General features: G+C 40.9%; 1 protein-coding gene across 6 annotated transcripts in view; it reads right to left on the reverse strand.

The window, feature by feature from the left end:
- The window catches only part of ARPP21 (cAMP regulated phosphoprotein 21), a 266,271-nt gene that overhangs the window by 27,995 nt on the left and 216,849 nt on the right, over positions 1 to 21,427 (reverse strand). Inside the window, exon 20 of one of the 6 annotated variants that reach the window (XM_089776566.1) lies at positions 5,418 to 5,482. The exons of the other annotated variants lie outside the window; for them this stretch is intronic. Coding sequence (XP_089632692.1) covers positions 5,418 to 5,482 — 65 coding nt within the window. The remainder of the gene's footprint in view (positions 1 to 5,417; positions 5,483 to 21,427) is intronic. 6 annotated transcript variants of the gene reach the window in all.

Raw genomic sequence — 21,427 nt, forward strand, 5'->3', positions numbered from 1 at the left:
GCTTTTCTGAGGTAGACCTACTATGCATGACAAAATCACTGAGTCTGAGTTGCCATTCACCACCATAGGATCTACACAATATTTTGTAAAATCAGCTACATTGGTGGCAGTGAGTATTTGCCGTATCCGGGAGTAGGATAAACTCCTAAATGTGTGTAGCCAGGAGAAACAGGCAATGAGGGCGAAAGCTGGATGAAAAGTTCAGATCAAACAACATAAATACTCAAAATCAGTAGTGGTTTGTATTCAGACTACATTTTAAAATCATTAGTAGATTTTTCTCTTCTGTCCAACAAAACGTGGAGATATTTTCCCCCCCTCTATTTGGGTACTGAAGCTCATTATGGAATTTAGGCCTTGTCTACATCTAAAGTGGTGGTGTCTAGGTCATGTATAGCTACCCACTGCAGGCACGCTGTGGTATGTAGCTATACGTGGCAGTGAAAGACACTGGTGTTGGTGGAGGCTAAGAGGAAAGGCTTCAGGAGTGGAGAGGAAGCAGGACACTGCTAAAAATAGCAGTGTAGGTGTGGAAGGCACCACTTGAATGTATAGATAGCCCTGTGGGTCTGTGGTCCTAGTGTGTCTTTGCTCTACTCTAAGCAGTGCCTAACTATTTACATTGCTATTTATACTCATGCTAGCTGGGTGTGCAGAAGCTGTATTTTATACACCCTCATAAGTGTAGATCTACCCTCAAAGTCAATACCTGGAGGATAAAGTGCTGGACTAGAACTCAGGATACATAGGTCATATTCCTAGCTCTACTCCTGACCTGCTGTATCACCTCAGGCATGTCATTTTAACCTCACTGTACCTCAGTTTTCCCATCTGTAAAAGAGAGGTGTTGACACTGCCCTTCTTTGTAAAGTATGTTGAGATCTACGCAGGAAATGAGCTGTATGGGCCTAATCCAGAGTCCAGTGAAGTCAATGGAAAAATCTACCATGGACTTCAGTGGACCAGGAACTATAAGAGTTAGGCACTGAAATACACTTACTAAGTAAAGAAATATGCAGAAATCACATGGAATTTCCTAAGAGGGTTACAAATCCCCCTCCAATTCTAGCATTACAGGGTATCCTATGAGAATATGCACAGCTTGAACCTTTCCTGCTTAGGAGTGCACAATGAGATCCAATCAGGGGACCATGGTTCTTTTGAACCTAACCTTTCAAAATTTCACAGCTTGCTAACAACATACAAATCCATTTAGAAGCCTTTGTTCAGGCTTAATAATGGTTACTGATTACTTAAGCTGTTTTAAATGAGAGATGGGAAAAATATCCACACCAGAATGCCAATACCCAAGCTACTGCCAGACCTCGGAGGGAGAAATCTCAAGAAAAGAGGGCACAGTATAAATCCTAGTGCCACCAGAGTATATGATTATCAGAATCACTTCTCTTCACTGACTTGGGCTCCAGTCCTGCTGAAGGATATCCTGTGAAGCATGCAGTCCTTTGCACCTGTGTGAAACCTCTCTACTCAAACTACAACTGCCAAATGCAGCTGCCCAAATGTCTCCATGTGAAATTTGCAACACACATTTCAAAAGCAAAACTGGATTTGGCTAGCCAACTTATTCAAAATGTTTATGCATTCAAAATTTGTGAAAAGAGAAATATAAAAACAAATATGTGGCAAAATATTCAACAACTAATGCCCATCCTTAGTTTAAACATTAAAAAAAAAGTAACTATACAGGAAAATTGTAACCCATACCTTTGAAATTACTCCTAATAGCAAGGAATTCAATCTCAGATGGAAATTCTTCTTCCAGTACAGCTATTATACAATGGTGACAATTAATGGAACTTTTTAAAACTAAGGACAGAGCAACTCATCTTGAAAAGAATCTGCAGCAAATAAATTATTTTCTAATTACAAAAACTGACATCTTTATAGACCTTTTTCACATTCTGGAATGAGCTATTGTGTCAATTTAAAAAAAAGGACTTTTTTTCATCATAGAAGAAAGGATGGCAAATTAAGTTACTGATATTTTAGACAAGGCTATAAAATTGAGTCAATTTATTGTTTGGCCCATGCAGACCATATTTACTGTTTGACAATTCCTGAGGAAAGAGAACTTTGAACAGGTTATATGTCATGCCAATGAACACATCCACTTTCGGATCCTAAATAGCTCGAATAGCAGAATCAACATATAATGTAAACTTGCTTCTATACTCAGCTTAGAATGATAGGACCAGCTACTTTTCTCCATCTTCTCCCCTTCTGAGAGTTTAACTCTGGTCCACATGTTCCTCTGCAGTGCAAAAGTGTTCATAGAGACTCTAATGAATGCACAGACTCTATGGCAGCCCCGCAGCCATGGAATTCAGTCACATCCACCATGGACCACTGAACAGGTAGGGATGCAGCGTTGGCACAGAGTGAGTTCAGAAGAATACTTGGTCCCCAACCTGTAGAGCAGCAATGGGCAGTCTAGGCTAGTGAATGGGCTGCATGAGTGGCCCTCCTTCAACTCATTGAGCCATAAGACTGTTGTAACCAAGGTGCTCTCCCTGGAAAGGGTTGTTTTGCTAACTGCACTTGCATGACTAGAATTTGCAGAGTGTGACGACTGAACCATAGCAGCGCTTTGAGTGGATACAGAGAGACTGCATAGCTCTCAGAGTCAATATGAGACTCACTGCACCTCATTTCATGTGCCCTTGCTTTAAGTGCATGTCACTTCAGTAATAATGGTAGGAAAAAAACTATGTGGATGGAAACCAGCATAATCTGGCAACCCTATGCTTGGGCAACATTAAACTACATGTCTCCTGGGCCACACACAGAACCCTGCTGTGCCACAAGTTGCCCATCACTACTGAAGAGTGTGTCCAGTTACACAGAGGGACACATCTTAATCGCTTTCCTCTCCAGACCACTCTGCACTGTCACAGCATGACCATTCTGCCTTTGGCGCACTGCCCCAGTCTTGTATTGCAATTCTGTAAAGACAAGTCCCCACATACACTGACAGTCACCATTCACTCCTTGTGACTTTTCCGGTAGTCTGTGCTGCAGTTTTGAATGCGGGGGGGGGGGGGGGGAGGGCGGGGGAAGACTTAATTAGTACAGCTGCTCCCTGGCCCTTACTTCATTTTGTCCATGCCATCAATCTGGGCTCTAGAGGTACAAGTGGACAAATTAGCTTTGTGGACTAGGGTGCATACCACATTACCCCTATACCTCAAACTCTAAAGGAAAGAATTTCCAGCTACATAAACTACTTAAGAGAACAAAATGAACAAATTAAACCAAACTGCATGTATTTTCATAGCCATACAATAATTTAAAAACGGCTCTAAAGCAATTACCATAAAAGCACCTTCTTTTCAGGACAAGGCAAAAGTTTCCACTTTGAAGTTGAAAAAAAAACCCCAACAAAATCTGGGCTGCCTAATTTCATTTGATAAACTAGGTTATGATGCATTACAATTTACACAAATAAAAGTCCAGAAGAACATCAAGACTATGAAACATGAAGATAATATATTGTTTTGGCAAATGATAAAAATGCTCACAGTGACAGCTGTGATTTATTGAAGCAATTCAAATACACTTTGAAAGTATATTAGCTTCGCCTCTGCCCACAAAGGGCGCATTATAGCAGGATAGGCCACTCCAATGATAAATTACATACCAGAACCTAGTGAAGGCAATTGGCACATCAGATACCCAAAGGCTCCAAATTACTATGATAATGTGGTTTTCATGATAATACCTCACATGCAATGGCATCCAGAGCAAGCAGACAAACATATCAGTATTGTATTTTTGTTATTTTTTGGAAGATAATATTTTGATATCAAAAGTGGCTGACTCTTGGCAGTGAAATTTGAAATTTACAAGAGTTTACAAATTGGCTCTGGAATAAAACCTAGCACACAAGGTCACAGCCCAGAAGCTACATTTTTAAACCAAAGATCCTAAGAGCAAAATATGCTATCAACTCAAGGCCATCAGGCTTTAGTTCTCAGTTACTGTAATGGCTCATCTCCACGCAAAAAGTTGTGTCACTTTAAAACTATGGGTACAGTAATATAGGTTGGACCTTGATGGTTTGGCACCCTTGGGACCTGACTGGTCCCAGATGAGGGGATTTGCTGGAACGGGATGTCCCTCCTTTCCAGACCCAGGCTGCCATCAGGTTAGGGTGCTAGCCTGCCTCTGCTGCTGCCCCAGTCCTCTGGGGCTCTCTAGATGCTGCCAGCCCCATTGCTGCTGGGGCCAGAGCACCATGGCTGGAGTTCCGCAGCCACCTGGCTCCACAACTGGGGCTGGAGCTCTGCAGCCAGAACAGAGCCCTGCAGCCGCCTGGCACCGTGGCTGGGGCTGGAGCTGCACAGCCCGGGCTGGAGCTCCTTAGCCACCACTAGGGCTGGAGCCAGAGCTCACTGACTGCCACTAGGGCTGGGGCTCCATGGTCGCCGCTGGGGCCAGAACTCCTCACTGTGCCACCCGTCCCCACCTCCCCACAAACACACTGAGGCTCCCAGCTGAGTCGCTGGTGCTCCCTATGGCATTCCTGCCCCACTCTGTGGTCTAGGAACATCTGTGGTCAGTGATGGACAATGGATGTGGCTGGACTAGGGAGTTCTGGTTAAGGGAGATACAACCTATACTGCTACAGCCCTCACTAGTGGTGATTCTGTGATATTGGCATAAGAGGTACTTATAATGGTATGACTTATTTCCTTATGGGAAGGGGAACAAGCTATACCGGTATAATTACAGCCACACAAGGGGTTGTATCAGTATAACTACATCAGTAAAAAAAACAATAAGACCTCCTAATGAAAATAGTTCTAAGTGTACATTTGCACATCTCTGGGAATATAAGGGGGCCTTCGAATGGCTTTTGGCCCATTTTTTCACTGCCAGAGAAGCATAAGAGAGGTTGTATAACTGAGAATCTGGCTCACAGGTTATACATATGTACAAATATAAACATTCACTTGGCCAAATTCTATTCCCCATCTCTTGGGGTAAATCTAGAGTAATACCACTGACTTCAACACAGTTAAACAGGATTTACAGAGGCATAACTATGGGTCTAGTCTACATCTACTGGTAGAATGATGTCAATTACGAATGTGCTTTTTTGTTGAAATAATTATACAGGTAAAAGGCCTAGTGTAAATGCATTTAGACCAGCATAAATGAGACATATATTGGCATAATTAATCCTCTTCACACATGGAAATACCAATACTAGCATAAAGTAACTTTGTACTGACATAGATACATCTACTCTTAAGTGGTGGTACTGCTTTACCTATTGGCATAGCATGGCAACGTTCTAGAGCCTTTGGCCCCAATCCTGGAGTTCAGTGCCTGTGAGGGGCCCACATTGGTTTCACCACCTGGCTGCAGCAGCCTGCCTGTGTGCTAAAAATTGCCAGATTGGCTCTCTGAATGTCCTCCTTGCAGTGCAGCAGGAAATAGATCTGTGTTGTTAGGATACCTAAATTAAACACAAATGGAATCAATGATTCAGTCTAGGTACTTTTCTCTAATTAAAGACTGGAAGAAGTTTAGTACCTATCATGCTGAAATTTTGTCTTCACCAACAGATAAACAACATTTACCCAAGAGTTCCAATATGGCAGGAGTTCCTGCATTTACTTCTTCATGATTTATAATTATCACCTATACTGCAAACAGTCCTGGGAAATAGCAACTAATATCTATCTACCTGGTTTTCCATGTAACATACATGCGAAGAGATTCATAGAATTTGGTATTACAACTTCTAAATAGACAAAATTCTGTGGAAACTGGCAGTTTCTGGACTGCACACTAGAGAATGCCTGGGACAACCTCCTGAGTGTCCAACTGAAAATGACCTGACAACTGGATTATTGAATTTGGGTAAAATATCCATTGATATAATAAATATTTAAAATGAAACAGGGTGGAATTCTTTCCCTAAAGGTGACTGTTCACAGAATCTGGAAAAATAGCAAAACCTGAACCCAAAGGCATGTTGAACTCCAACTCCCATGGGCAGAATCTCAGCTGGCAATGAATGGGGATAGAAAACTAAATCTTTTCAGCTGGTTGTTCTCCCAATGCGATGGAACTGCCAGTGGGTGCAGAACTGGGATATCCCTGATCCTCTGCAGTCCCTGATAGAGGGAACAGGGAAGAGTGGGTGTCATTGCCAACTGTAGTGTAAAATAACCCTAATATCAATTATTTGCAACTGGCTATCATCTGACGAGTAGGTACAGCTGAGAGTCAATCTCATGCTTTATTTCTGGTGGTATATTTTTCTGATTTATGTACCTGCATTTAGTACCAGACAGCACCTTAGTTCACATGCAAAATTCCTATTGATGTCAATGACACTCTTGCATCTAAGTTGCAGACAGTATGAGTCTGACTACCATCCTAAGAAAGATGAGGTGGGTGAGGTAATATTAGATCAACTTCTGATGGTGAGAGAGACCAGCTTTAGCGCTTACACAGAGCTCCTCTTCGTGTCTCAGAATTTTGTCTCTGTGTTTTCCTGGGAACAACACAGCTACCGCAGCACTCTATCCTCACAAACACTAACTGAACAGGACTGTTGCCTAGATCAGGTTAGAACTTTCTAGGGCTATGAACAGTAGCATACACCTGTTTGTGGTGTACCATATTTACAACAGGATTCTCTCATTAAATACTAATGTCGAGATGATCCTGAGAACTCGGAAACACCATGGAAGTTGAGGGATGGGAAAGAGATACTCCGCACTTGGCAAGATTTGGCCCTCGTCTCTTTGCCACCCCCTTAAACTATTTTGGAACTGGAATCTAGAAATTAGCCTTCCTTGAATAAAATTTCATACTGATACAGATATTGCAGCACAGTGTTAGCTATCTCTAGTGTTGCATTTCTTCACTGTGCCAAAGCACCATTTAGTCTTTAGAAGCACTTGCAGGAATTTAATTGATTATATGTTAAGTGCCATTCTTAATAGTTTTTTCATCGCTAGCTAATGAAAATTATATAGGTTCAACATTAGTTTAAGCCCAATGTAGTGTAAAGGAATTAGTTTAACATACTGTAATTATGATTTTTACAACATTTTACAGAGCAGAGATAGAGCAGTATAATGAATGAAATTCTTCCAGCCACTGAGAAGGGACCATTTAAAGTCCCTAAATGAAGGAAAATGCTGATGTTCTCCAGGTGCCCAGCGGCTTGTTCCATTTAGCCTTAGTGAATGGGTTACACTTGTTCAGTATTACAAGGCTTCCTTTGCAAGGAAAAGGGCTAAAGAAGAGTATGTGACAGATATGGCAAGATTCTTGAAAGACCTGATGATATTCAAAAACAACTAACACAACTACTCCTCTGAGACTTATGGGATTCAGTTTATTGTGGTATTATTATGGGTGGAGATTACATATAACTTCTTTATGGGGGAGATGTGGCAAATATTGCAACCCATGCAATATCTTTGGGATCCATTGTTTTAAATGAATGGCTTATGTCTATGTTCTGCTCCAGCAGAGAGAGTTACCGCAGCCCTATCAGGAACTAAAAAGTATGGAGGAAGGTTAAGGCAAATCAGCTGGGTTATAAAACTCTGCCCCTTACCTGAGGTACACCCTCCGGGAGAAACTTGCACACACCAATTCAAACTACATACACCAATTTGCATACAGCTGCACCAACTTGCATATACTAATTCTCCACAGACCAACAAAGAAAGGACTTTTGGATAAACAGCCTGGGTTTAAACTGACTTGGGGCTTTTAGTCTAATCCAGCAAATGTAGAGGACTTGCTTTCCAATGTGTGGGCCCCAATCCTTGAGGAAGAGTTGAAAGTGCTCCCCCAAAACTGATGGCTGGGTTAGCACCAATATAGGAGCCTTCATTGTTTTAATATTTTTTTCTGTAATACTTTCACCTTAAACATATGTGTGCTTGCTTACAAAGAGCTGTGTAGTAACTTATAATAGTGGCCATTACACTGTTCACAGGCTTTCAAGAGAAAGTGAAGTGCATACAGAGACCTGCTGAGGTGGTTTGGTTTAGTGGGAACATCATTGTGTAGGCAGGGGACTGTGCTGCCTCAGGAGGGGGAGAGAGGTGGGTTGCTACCCAAGAAAGGTGATGGCTGAAGCATTGGGAGCTGACAGTGCGGGTCCTTGAGGGGGACACAGGTGCAGATACCTTGAACTATGACTGTGTGCTCTAGAGGAAAGGACACTTGAGCAGACACCAGGAAACTTATTCATTTCTTTGCAAAGGCCACCTGCTGTGTGACTTAGGCAGAGTGAACAGAAGTGATTTGCCCACAGTGTCTCCTCCCGCTGTCTTCTGAGAAATCGCCTGCAGGCAGGGAGTTTTTTACCATGTGTGTGCATAAGACTTAACACAGCAGTTCCCAGTCTTGGTTGAGGTTCTCAGCACAACTGCAACACACATAATAAATAAAACAATACAAAATGGACATATACTTAAAAAAAGAAAAGAAAAAGAAAGCTTAAGTTCTCCTTTACAGATATAGTGCACCAGGCCCCAGAGGGATATGTCGCTGCAGGCCTTCTGAACTCTGAGGAAATCAAATAGAGTCAAATAAATTCTTGAACTGTTACACCACTTTTTCATACCACCTTAGCACACGATAATCTCTCTGACTTTCATAACTTTGATGTTCCTTAAATGAAAGCAAATTATTCCCATATTAAATTATACTGACATGGCCAATATTGAAAATTTAATGACTGTTTACAAGTAGTGGACAAAGGCCTTTGCACTCTCTCAGGATCAATATCTCTGCACAAAGGAGGATAATTTTGTTGTGTCTTTAAAAAAGAAAAGAAAAGACATAGCCCCATGTAATGACAAAAGCAAATACAATTCTGACTTAGCTGGTAATTATTTTTCAGACCAATGGCTGAAGCAGCTGATGTAGGGAACTTGCACACCTTCCCTTCCAAAGCTGTGCAGAAGCACATCTCTAAGTCCCACCCCACCTATGAGAGGAGCAAGGTTCTGCACCATGTAGAAGGTGCATGCCGTCTACAAGACCCCTTTGAATAGCAGAATGGCACCAGTTCCATTACCAAGGGGCTCTCCAAATTCATGGCGCAGGAGGCTGGAGTTGCTCTTAGGAGCCCAGCAAGGTCAAGCAGCAAAACCAAGAACTGGTACTATGGAGGTTGCCTATGCAAATCAATGGGGAAACACCCATTAGCTTTGGAACTGGTCCAAAGTGTTCATGAAATGATGAGTTGAGAAAGTGAACATTTCACAAAAGTTATGAGCCACTCATAAAATGGCAACATTCTGCCTCTAATTGCAGTAGTACTCGATGCTGCTCCTGTTACTGCCCTAAGGAAACTATCCCTGTTCAAGAAAGCACTCAGGCATGTGTACAATTCATCCTGAAGATGGGCTCAAACACATGCAGTAATTTACATAGTTGCCTTAATAGGAATTGGCTTTAGCATGCGCTTACGTGGTTTTCTGGCCCAGGGACATAATGCACAGAAACTTTTCTTTCCAAATAAAAGCATTCACATTTAAAGAATTTCAATAGCACTTGCCTACTTATTATCTCAGAGACAGTCTCCTTGATCATCTTCCCTCCTATTCACAATCATACACCCTCCCAGTAGCAACTGCAGCCATTTCTTTCCATGGAAAGGTTAAATGAGTGATATCTGCAATGTGACTTTGGCCCTAGAAGTAAGACATTTTAAAAGGACACAATTCAGTGACCTATCACAGTTTTGCCCTCCTTTAACACATTATCTGTGGATAAGTAATGTTAACATGATCCATTCTATGTAGCAAATTTGAAGTTGAAGCTGATGCTTTTTCCTTAACTTAAGCCTTTGTGCCTAGACAGCGCAGCACATACAGTACAGTTATCTTCTGAAGCAATTCATCTGCATATGATAGTGAATGGGAAATTATCCACAATTCCTAAACCACAATATTAAAGCAAATCATCTGAATCTCAAGAATCAAACCATTATTCAGCATTTTATGGCTTGTTTGTTTACATCACAGCCCAAATGTTTAAATGTTGAATTCTCCCCTTCCATGCAGCTGTGAGAACCTTTGTGAATCAAAACCTGCAGGTGGCCCCTGAGATTTGGAAGTACAAGCAACTCTTAAAAAATAATATGGCTCTTCATATTAAAGGAAGCTGAATCTCCAAGTGTGCCACTCTGTATAAGTCAGCCTCTTTCTTTTTTCTTCCAAACATCCGCCAACCCTCAAAGCAGCCCTTTTCAACCTTAGCAAGTCCTTCCCTCTCCTCCCATTGCCCTCTCCCCAATAAATTTAAGGTAAGAAGGATGGATCCCAACACTTTTTAATGTAGGAAACAGGAGTTCTTTGGTTTCCTGGTTGTGAAATCAGGAATCTCAGCCCAAACATTCATTAAATGGGACTAAATTATTTCTGAGTCCCTCCAATCCATAACTAATGCCAAGTTTATCAGGGTGGCTTGCCCTGTGGACCAGAGAACCTGGACTAGGCCAATTTGATCATGGAATCAGCCCCACCTGAGGGGAATCAGGTAAATTCCTTGTAAAGAGCAGAAGATGACGACAGTAATGGGAATAAGAGTCAGTCTTAAGAGGTGACAAAGACCAGCTGGGAAAAGGGGTGAGTGAGATCTTGATTAAGCAGGGAAGAGGCAAAGAGACCCTAAGAGAAACTTAAAGGGCTGCACGGAAAGAGATCCAGGAAAAGGAGCTGAGCAGTACAGAACCCTGAGCCAGAATTCAGAGTAAAAGATGGAACCGGGTTCCCCTACTTGCCCCAAGGAGGGGGGGGGGGGGGAGTACAAGTTCATGACAGGTCATCAAGTCCAACAAGGGAGCTGCAGGCTGTGCCAAACAAGGATTGAAGAAGAGATGCAGAGAGGGGGAAAGACATTTGTTTGTGCTAAAGACACTTTGGGGCCTTTCAGTTTGAACAACTGTGAACAGGGAGGAGTGGACTTAAGATGGTAAGCCACCTTGAGGGCCGAGTCATGTTGGAAGAGAAACCACGGCAATGCCTTTGCCCAGTGAGAGAGATGCTACACCAGCCTTGTCACAAAGGAGCACCTAGCATTGAAAGAATTCGGTTCCACCAAGGTTACACAAACTGTAGTAGAGAGACAAGCTCTCACTGCTGCTAACTGGTTACTACTATACTAAAGACCAAGGTCAAGTTCAAGAAAGTTCTCTTTATTTTAATTGAAAATGCAGTTGTGCAAATGGCAAAAATGCAGATTTTGAGATGACTATGTCCTATGCTATTCAACGGAATTATCACTTGCTTTATCTTAGCACCTAAGAATATAATTTTGGTAACAGTGTAATAGACAAGTTAATGCTGCTGTAAAGTGGATATCTGATAGAAGTTTTTATGACATCCACATTAATGCCAAGAGAGTTCGGTCCCATTAGTGTTGTTATGATGCATATCAAAGCGCTCAGATACTACAGTGAACCTGAATAGAAGAGAGTTAGACAATAATGAGTAAGACCATTATTTTAAAGCATTAGCAGAGATTTGTTTTTGCTTTGCCAGCCTTTTTCTGTGTCATTATCTCTCTCTCTTTTAAACACACTCAGTAGCTGCTCCCAAACTACCAAGACTTTAAAATCCTATGGGAAACATAAAAAAGCAAGGCTTCTTCTAGATTCAATGCCACAGCAATTCAGCCGAACAGCCTGCTGGGAATGCTGCAGATAAATGCAACCAGTTTGCACACTGGAGACTCAGTGCTTGTACTGCTGTGATTTACTCAGTCTCCATCAAATGGATGCTGAGTATGTTCCTGAATTTCTTCCTGTAAATGTATAGAGTTCTGGCTGATTAACTACAACCTGTCTGGAAACAGAAGCATATGCCACTTGGCTAGTTAATTACAAGCAACTGACTGTGACAAATCACACAGACACACAGACACAGACACAAACTCACCCCTCAGCTTCCATAACACCACGGCACCATGGCATTACTTATTAATCAGAGCCGAGTAGAAGGAGCAGGCAAGGATGATCAGATTAATTTTGCTTTCCTCGAGAGTTTACATTGGCCAGACAACATGAGGAATAGAAAGGCTCACTCCTAGTATACACTATTAACCTGACTGGAAATCTGAACAAGGAATGAATGGATGAACAGAGAAGCTCTTGATGAGAAAATATAATAAGTTCTAAAAATAATCAAATGTTTCTTTTTTTTAAACAATATTTTCTTTTTTAAAAGTACCTGCAAGAAACGCCAAGACTAAAGAAAAAAACAGCACACACTCCTGGTGCTTCCTTTTATTTACAACTCTACAGCAACTTGAATTACCTTTTGTGGTCATATTCTATTCCAGTGGTTATTTCTAAATTAGTGCAGAGGACTGTGATTGTTCAAGTGTGTGACATTTAGGGCATGTCTACACTGCACAGCTATTTTGGGATACCGGAGATATCCTGAAATAGCTACACCATGTCTACACAAGCTGCTGGTTATTTCGAAATAATGCACATGCTATTTCCCCGTCCCAGTAAACCTTGTTGCACAAGGGATAAGGGATGGCTTGAAATAGCATGTTATTTTGAAATCTGGTGCTGTGTAGGTGCACCAAATTTCAAATAAGCTATTTCAAGATAAGATGTGCAATTTACGGGACTCAAATTGCATATCTTATTTCGAGTTTAGGGTGTTGTGTAGATGCACCCTTAAATTGAACGGGGACATTTCTACCAATTTAGCCTGTAATCCTGCAATCAAATCCACTATAAAAGACCACTGTACCCAAACACGTCCCTCCGGAAGGCAACGGCGGCAATCGTGATATTTGTATTTTACAGCACTTCATGAACAAGGTGAGTTTACAGTGTATTAACTCTGTGTATTTCTATAATCTTCAGTGAGTGGTTCCAACAAAACCAAAACATGTATTGTATTTTACTGAATGTGACCTTGAAGTGGAACACTCCACAAACGCTCAGCTGTACAGTTTATAGCACTTGAGGAAAAATTACTGGGTAAGAATATCAGCAGAGACAGGAGAGCAAAGATGCTTTAATAGAAGTATTATATGTGTAACGTGATGTTGTATTTAATATAGAGGACTGGGACTCAGAAAGTCTGGATTCTTCTCTTGACTCTGACAGAGATGATCACTGTGATCTCGGACCACTCAATTTCTCTGTGCCTCAGTTTCCCCATCTGTGAAAAAGGGATGATCAAACGTACCCTGCATTACCTCTAATGATTTTCAGATCGGTTTACAGAAAGTGCTACAGAAATATAAAGTACTATTTATTTTTAAAACAGTGAAGATGGCAGTTATTTACATACAAAACATGTTTTTATCCAAGAGGCATTTGCGTCAGTTCAAAAGTCACCTTTGTTATCCAGAAATGAAGCTCACAGAGCAGCAGTTCAATGGATACAACTATAACCCTCACCCAAGAGCATTCTCAACTATCGCTCCTCTGGGGTCTTGATTTCATTGTCTGTTAGTTCAGAGTTCCTGGGAGGTTGCCAGTGGTAATGAATGTTTACTGAGAATTACAATACTTAGCACTTTGTATCTCCAAAGTCCTTGACAACTGCTACCTAATTCCTCATGAATTAATATAATAATGAATGTTAAAGGGGATATATTTCTTTTTAATAAGGACAAACAGCAGTTTCTATTCAGGAAAAACGCTCTGCAATGTGAGTTTTTTTTCCCCATCACTAAGAACTCAAGATAGGTTTTATCTGGTCAAGAGCGGCATGATTCAGGACTCAAGATGACAACATTTTATAAGAGCATCGTACACATCAACGAGTTGGGGCAGAGCTTGATAGAAAGTGGCCTGCTCCTTCAGTATTCCAGGATGTCCAGGAGTCAGATTGGCCCTTAGCACCAGGACTCCAATGAGCCACTGCAGTGATGCAACACTGATGGGATAGGAGAACTTCTCGTTCTCACCTCTCTCATTATTTCATGTGCACATTTGCCCACCTACCCTAGAACATCCCTTATGCAAGGGGTTCCTGCACTGGGGGTATACAGGCCTCTATGCTGGGAGCGTTCAAGAGAAATAATGAAATTACATGCCTGTTTTAGCCAGTTATGTTAAATTAGGATATGGTACAAAAAGGCCCTCAGGGAAACTGTGAATCTGTATTTCACTAGGTATCTCCTTCACATGGACACTCCGACAGATGACAGCAGTACAGCACTAGGAGTGCAGCACTGAGTTGACAGAGGTGGGATGCCTCTGGATGAGGGGTCCAAGTGAGCACTATTTGAAACATGTAGGAGATAGCTCAATCATTTCCTCTATCAACAAAACAGGTTTTTTTCCCTTCAGAGGCTGTACTTGAGTTATAGCTGCGAGAGCACTATAGCACAGATCTCATTATTTTCTGATATATGAAAGGCACCTTCCAAAACCCAATCCCACTCTTCATAGACAACTCATATCCAAGTTCATACTTTTCCGGAGCAAAAGTACATCAGGCAAACTTCATTCAGTTTCCCACTCTCCATATTATATCCTACCATTCAGCAGCACTAAATCACTTTAGCATGCAATTCATAATTATTTACTGCCTTTATTAAGAGAGGGAATAGTATCACCAACATAGTCCTCACATTTTTTTTTTACATTGGCTTGCAGATGAGGCTAAAGATTCATTGTTTTTTACTAGGAATGTCATTGTAGTTGATCCCTGATGGAACTAATAAACCAGCAACCATTTTGTAGGGCCCATTGCTTCTCACAATTTTTAACGTATCTTTCTACGTCTGCTCATGTTATTAGATGGCACCTGGCAAGGTTTTAAATTTCTTTTTCTGGAGGCTCTTGTACAGGAAATTCAATAAACCCTCCCAAGTACCTACAGTCCTAGTACCCCATGAAACACAGCATTTAACAGCAAGGAAACTAAAAAACTCCAACACTATTCAATGGATGCAGTTCTATTTTATCAGTATGCCATTAACAAGAGCCCAAGGGACAGTGATGAAATGTATAATAAATGGCTTTGGTAACACAGGCTGACAAAAAGAACCAAGATATATACTAATCTTAAATATTAGCTTGCTCAGAAATGTCGGCTTTCTTTAAGTGAAGCCTCGGGCTCAGCTATTCCAGAGAAAAAGCTTTATTTTTAGTCAATTTGAGTCATTTAAAACTAGACCGGACAAAGCACACAAGTGGAATATTTCTACCCTGGAAGCAGAAAGTGGATTTGTTCATCGAATACAGGCTGAACCTCTCTCATCCAGCACACTCTAGTCTGGCAACATCCACAGTCTGGAATGATTTTAGTTAGCTGGATGTCTACTTATGAGTGTGGTCAAGTTTCGCATGGTCCCATAAAGTTTGTTTACAGCCACCAGTTCTGACTTTCACTGTTCCGTGCTGTTATTTAGCTCTAATTTAACCCTAAATGTCTTCCAAGAGTCCAGTAGGCAGTAGAAGTGCTGGTAATGCTGCTAGACAATATTGACCTCCTGGGGTTTGGCAAATTCTCTGGTTTGGGACCAATGAGGTCCTAAGGGTGTCAGAATGGAGAGATTCAACCTGTACTTCCTTCTCAGTACCAATTTATATGATACAACTTTCAAAAATGATTGTCTATGTATGTCTATTGTTGGGGCACAACCATGGTCAGCACTATGAATGACTGAAATTTTAGTTTATACTGGAAATCGCAACAAAATGCCAAAAAGCACAGGTCCATTGCCATTTGACCAGTTAAAATACATTCTTCATTATGGCCGTGGCTCACATTTATGACTATAATAAAAAACAAACTCAACCAATGTCAAAAAGCATGCAGGTGGACAGTTCAAACTATTGTAAACATAGTAACTTTTCCAAAGGGGATTTTTAGAAGGATCTGCATGGTGAAGACATGAATTCTGGAGGGCTCTAAGCATTTTCAGCTCCCACTGAAGATGATGAGAGCGCTCAAATATCTTGCTGGAGGGGACTCTGAATGGCTTCCTGTGAAGAACTGACCGCTGGATGAGGAACTTTCTCCCCAAGGTTAGCAGACAGCGGTGTTTCAAGATATTCTTGGAAGTTATATTTAGACCAGAGGTTGTTCTCTGCATCATAGTCTGCTTCTCAACTATGGGTGTAGTTTTCATGTGGGTGCAAAGCAGGGTGGGGAAATCTCAGGCTCGGGGCCGAGATGTGGCCCCTGATGTGCCTGGACCCAGCTTCCAAGAGTCAAGGCTCCAGCCCCATTTCCACTCCACTGTGGAGCTAGCACACACAAAATCTATTAGCCTAGGCCCCACTAGGCTCTGGTGTGCAAGGGAAATGTGGGGAGTGTCTTTCTCCTCCATCAGGGGCCACATCAGTGAGGTTTTTCAGTAGGTCAGCAGCCCCCAATCCAAAAAAGGTTCTTCACCCCAGTGTAAAAAGTCTCTAGAAACCCCAGTTTGAGCTGGTGGAGGGTTTCCTGGTATAAGCATTGCGGAAGAACACTGCAGGTTGCTTTCAGAGGATCTCATTGCAAGCCCCGGAGAAAGGAGAATGTAGGGAATGGGGTAGGGGATTGGAGTGGCATGTGGGGGGTGGGATGGCAGTACTGTTCAGACCACTGGGCAACCCCAGAAGGCTGTAGTAACTCAGAAAAACACCCCCAAGGTGTTTCTAAGTTGATCCAGAGGCCTCTCTAGCTCCCAAAGCAGCCCAAATTTGTGAGAGTCCAAAGGGGCCTTAAAAGTAAGTTTAGACCCTTCTCCTACGTTACAAATTCTGTGCTGTGTCTTTTAAAGATGCATCACAAAATGTCACCATACTCCCCTCCCCAATACTCTGAGTGTGTGTCTAAACTACATGACTCCGTCGATGGAGCCATGTAGATTAGTCAGGATGGCAAAGGGAAATGAAGTGGCGATTTAAATAATCACTGCTTCATTTAAATCAAAATGGCCACTGCACTGTGCCGATCAACTGATTGTTGGCACAGCACGGAAGTCTAGACGGGGATCTGCCGACCTCAGAACCCTGCGTCGGCAGATCCTGTAAGCCTCGTTTCACAAGGCATAAAGGATCTGCCGATGAAGGGTTCTGGGGTCGGCAGATCCCATCTAGACTGCCATGCTGTGCCGACAATCAGCTGATAGGCACAGTGCAGCGGCCATTTTGATTTAAATGAAGCGGCGATTATTTAAATCGCTGCTTCATTTCCCTTTTTCGAGTAAGCTAATCTACATGACTCTGTCGACAGAGTCATGTAGTTTAGACGTACCCCAAATGTAGTATAGTGGGGATTTTATCTTGTTTGGGGCTTCTAGTCCTAATGTAATATAAATTAATAATAATTAACTGGTTTCTTCTTTCTCTTGTTGTTGTTAATAGTTTATGTTCTGGGTACAGCCAAAGTGTGCTCCCCCCCTTCCGCTCCCCCCCGCACACCATCAGAATTAGGGCCCCATTGTGCTGGGCACTACACAAAAATAGAAACAAGACGTAGAAAATAAATCCTCTGCCCTGAAATGTTTCCACTCTAAATCTACTCCCATATAAATCAGTTGGTGACAGGTCATTTGGTTAGTGTGGCACCATACTAATGTGCCATAAGCCTTGTTTGTGTAGGGCATTGGTTCATTGTTTCTCAACCTATTTACCATTGTGGGCAGCATATGCAGCTCTTTGTGTGTTACGTGGGCCCAGCTCTGTGCTGATTGGGCTGTAAGTGGCCCACAGCTAGGTTTAGGAAACCCTCACCAGTGTCTACAGCCTGAAAATCCATTTTGCTATTACTATAAATGCCAGTGAAAATCTTCAGGAGACTCCTTCTAAATTCATACATCAGGACAGTACTTGTGCAAGAAAAAAGGCCACTTACATGATCTCAAAATCAGGTAGTACTTCTTCTAAACAATACATTCATAGGAACTCTAGTAATAACAGAAACAATCAAGCCATTATGAAATACGGGCACTCAGACTGCAAATGTAACATTTACTTTTGTGGCTAATAACAGTTTCTGTTACTAATCACTGTGAATTTCATCTGGCTTTTTCTGCAGGAGTGGTATCTGCTTTAGTGAATGATGAGCAAACTACAAAATGGAACAGACCCTGAAGAAGAGATGAGGAACTATTTGGAGAAGTTTTCCTTCTGTTGCCAGGGAAACCATCTCCTTTGTATGGGAATAATCAGAAAAGCTACTTCATTCAGATGACACACTCTCAGAATGTGTTGTGTAATTTGAAAACAAAGAAATTAAGACAATACCAAACAATATAACTGCATAATTCTAAGAAATGGTGGGTTCACGCTATGAAGATTCCCATTTCTATCTTTTTTAGAGGAAGGCATATTAAAACTAAATCTTCTTGTTAGAAAATATTTCAAATGGATTTGGGATATGAAACCGAATTCAAATTCATTTTTAATCGTTATTACTGTTTTACCTGGAATGGCAAATCAAAATGAAAATATCCTGGTATCTGTACAAGTAAGCTCTATTTTTCTTGTATTCTATGTAGGCAAAATTCCTGTTGACTTCACCAGAACACCACTCTTCTTCTGTTGAAGTCAATGAAAGTTTTGTTTGCAGCAGGATTGTGGGACTAACCCTTGAGATATTGCCTCAATGACATAGGAAAACTCTCTCACATTGAACACATGGAGAACTCTGTGTTTTAGTCACCTAGAGTGTGCACACTTCTCCACTCAGTACCCTAATCAAAGCAATCCTTCCATTTCACAATTTGCACAGATGAATGTTTTAGGAGTTAAAACAAATATTGCAAATGTGAGGCCAAAGACTCCTCGCCTATCTGTATTGCAAATCTCTATTGTAAACATTTAAATACAAACTTGCTCAATGGGAACAGTGTGTTTAATACTGTACCCGGCACAAAAAAACCTGACTTTAACTGACTGATCCCCTCTAAAATTTCCTACCATTTGGGAGTGCTAATGTAGTCACTAGCTGCTTCCATTTCAACAAAACCATTGTCTCAACCCGCTGTGAGCAGGGTTAGAGGATGTGGTATCTGAGTTGCCAAAAGCCACTCCACACTGTCACTCTTATTACTACTATTACACTAGTGGTAGCAATGGTGAGACGGGTTGGAGAAAAAAAACTAGTGGGGAAATAAATGTGAAAACAGCCCTTGCCTTAAAAAGATGTACAGTATATATAAACCTTTCAATGCTTAAAATTCCACTGGCAGCAATAGGAGCATTGTGCATTGACTGAGTGGTATATTTCCATCAGGGATTGTAGAGTGTCCCTCATGGCAGAGAGGCGAAAGGATTTAGATACAATGAATACAAAGAATCTACTGAATGCCATCAGGTATCTCTCCATATTCAGCACCCATGGAGTGGACAACACTAAAGAGCCTATTTACACTGCATGTTGTTCTTAGCTGGTTGTTCTTCCCTAGATTTGTTGATGCACAGTAACTCATGTGGAATTATCATATGCCTATTGACTAGAGAATCAATGTATCACTGTGAAATTCTTGACATCCCATTGGAAGCTTTGAAAGTGACTTCCATTTTAACTATTGCTGGTAGAACTTAGATGCTTAAATAAACTGCCCTCGACCTGCCCATGGCTCTTTCAGTGTTCAGAGTGTAGATATATTCTCCTCCCATTCCTACCTTAATAAAATATGAATAATTAAGCTAGTCTGTTGAATGAGACGCAATCATCTTTAAATAAAAATATTGTTTTTACTCTCCTGAAATGTGCAGTAGTGAGTTTAACAGCAAGACTGCACTTAATCTTAACCAAAATTACATGACTGAATCCCATATTATTTAACATGGAATGTTCTGAATGCTTGCATAGTAGGACTGTCATCTTAAACTTTGAAGGGCAGCATGATTTCATGAGGGGCAGTAGAAGCAAAAAACATAGAAATTCTAGTCCTAGATTTTCCACTTACTTGATAAGAGATCTTTAGAGTTAATTACTTTACTCTGTATATATCAGTGTTTCCACCTGAATTACAGGAATAATATTTACCTCCTGCTCCTTGTCAGAGCATTGGGAGGATTAGTCAGTAAATGTTTATAAAGTGCTTTGAAGTGATAGAGTACTATAGTAGCGCTAGTGTAACGCAGCATTATATAATACTAAAACACAGTGCTATACGAGTGTAATTCTGATGTCCATCTTCCTTCTTTCAAACCTTCACAAAATTAAGAAATGTACCTCATGAGGCTCTTAGTGAAAAACAGGATTTGTTAAATTTAGCCCTTACTGTTTTGATTATCAAACAAACAGACACCAGAAGTTCAATTCTGTTTCATTAGTGCAATGAACAATTACCATTAAGGAATTACTTTCTCAGGATGAGCAATTTAAAAATAAATAAAAGTTGTTTACTGCTGATAGAAGTACAAAGACTGTCCTGTAAGATACAGATGGAGTAATGTAAGCAAACCTGTCATGAACCATGAGATCTTGCTTGTCAGGCTGCTAACGAAGGTAGAAGCTGCAATCCCATGGAAGGTTCTGTAACACCCTTAATGGAAACCAAATGATTTTATTTTTAAGCCTGACACTTTACAACAAAAGAAAAAGTTTATAGTGGAAGATGCTTTAAGTTAACAATGAGGAGTAAAGGAAAGCTGAAGATAAAAACCTTTCAATTATGCTGACACCTGACTGAATTTTAGCTTAGCTTAAGCATTATTTCATTGTCAGTTTGACTCAATTATTCTAGTTAAACACATTTATAGTACCATTTAAGGTACATCTTGAACTGTTTAAAACTTGTTTCACAGCAACATTAAAGAGGCAATATTCCTTTTTTCTTACTGGAGGTATTACAGCAGAAATATTACCCCTCCTTTGAGACAAACATTTGCTGTTGACAGAATAACCATGCAAACCTATCATAAAAGGAACCACGGCATCCATGTAGTTTTCAAATATGTATCTGCCTCCCATAATTACATCCTTTTGACAGAAGTGCTATTGTATTCAGTCATTTGTTCTGCTTTCAGGAAAAAGCAGTGATGATTTAAAAAAAGGGAAAGATAATGTGATGGAGCAATGTAGGCAGATTTGAATAGGAATTGGTGACTTTATGCGAATTGAAAAGAGTTATAATGGCAATGTTTGCTAGGACTCAAATGCCTACAAAAATTCTAAAATGAGGATATTCAGACAGACTTACAGAAAAAACATCCAATTACATCCAATCCTGTGTTAATCTCTATGAGCTTGTCACCTTTCTGAAAAGTTTTGGCAGCAAGGTATGCCAGGCAAACACAATAGTGCTTAGATTTTGATTTGTTCAATAGATTATCTTCATTAGGGAGCTTGGAAGATACAGTAAAGATTAGTTACTGTCAGAGGTAAATTTGTAATGAAAGAGATACTGGGCAGCTTAGGCAATTAGGTGCCAGGGCTCAAGCAAATTTTTTACATTTATAGCTGACTAGAAGATTTACCCTGCATTGCTTCTT

This window comes from Pelodiscus sinensis, chromosome 2 (assembly GCF_052426305.1).
Source record: "Pelodiscus sinensis isolate ZL-2025 chromosome 2, ASM5242630v1, whole genome shotgun sequence".
In the NCBI taxonomy this organism is placed as follows: Eukaryota; Metazoa; Chordata; order Testudines; family Trionychidae; genus Pelodiscus; species Pelodiscus sinensis.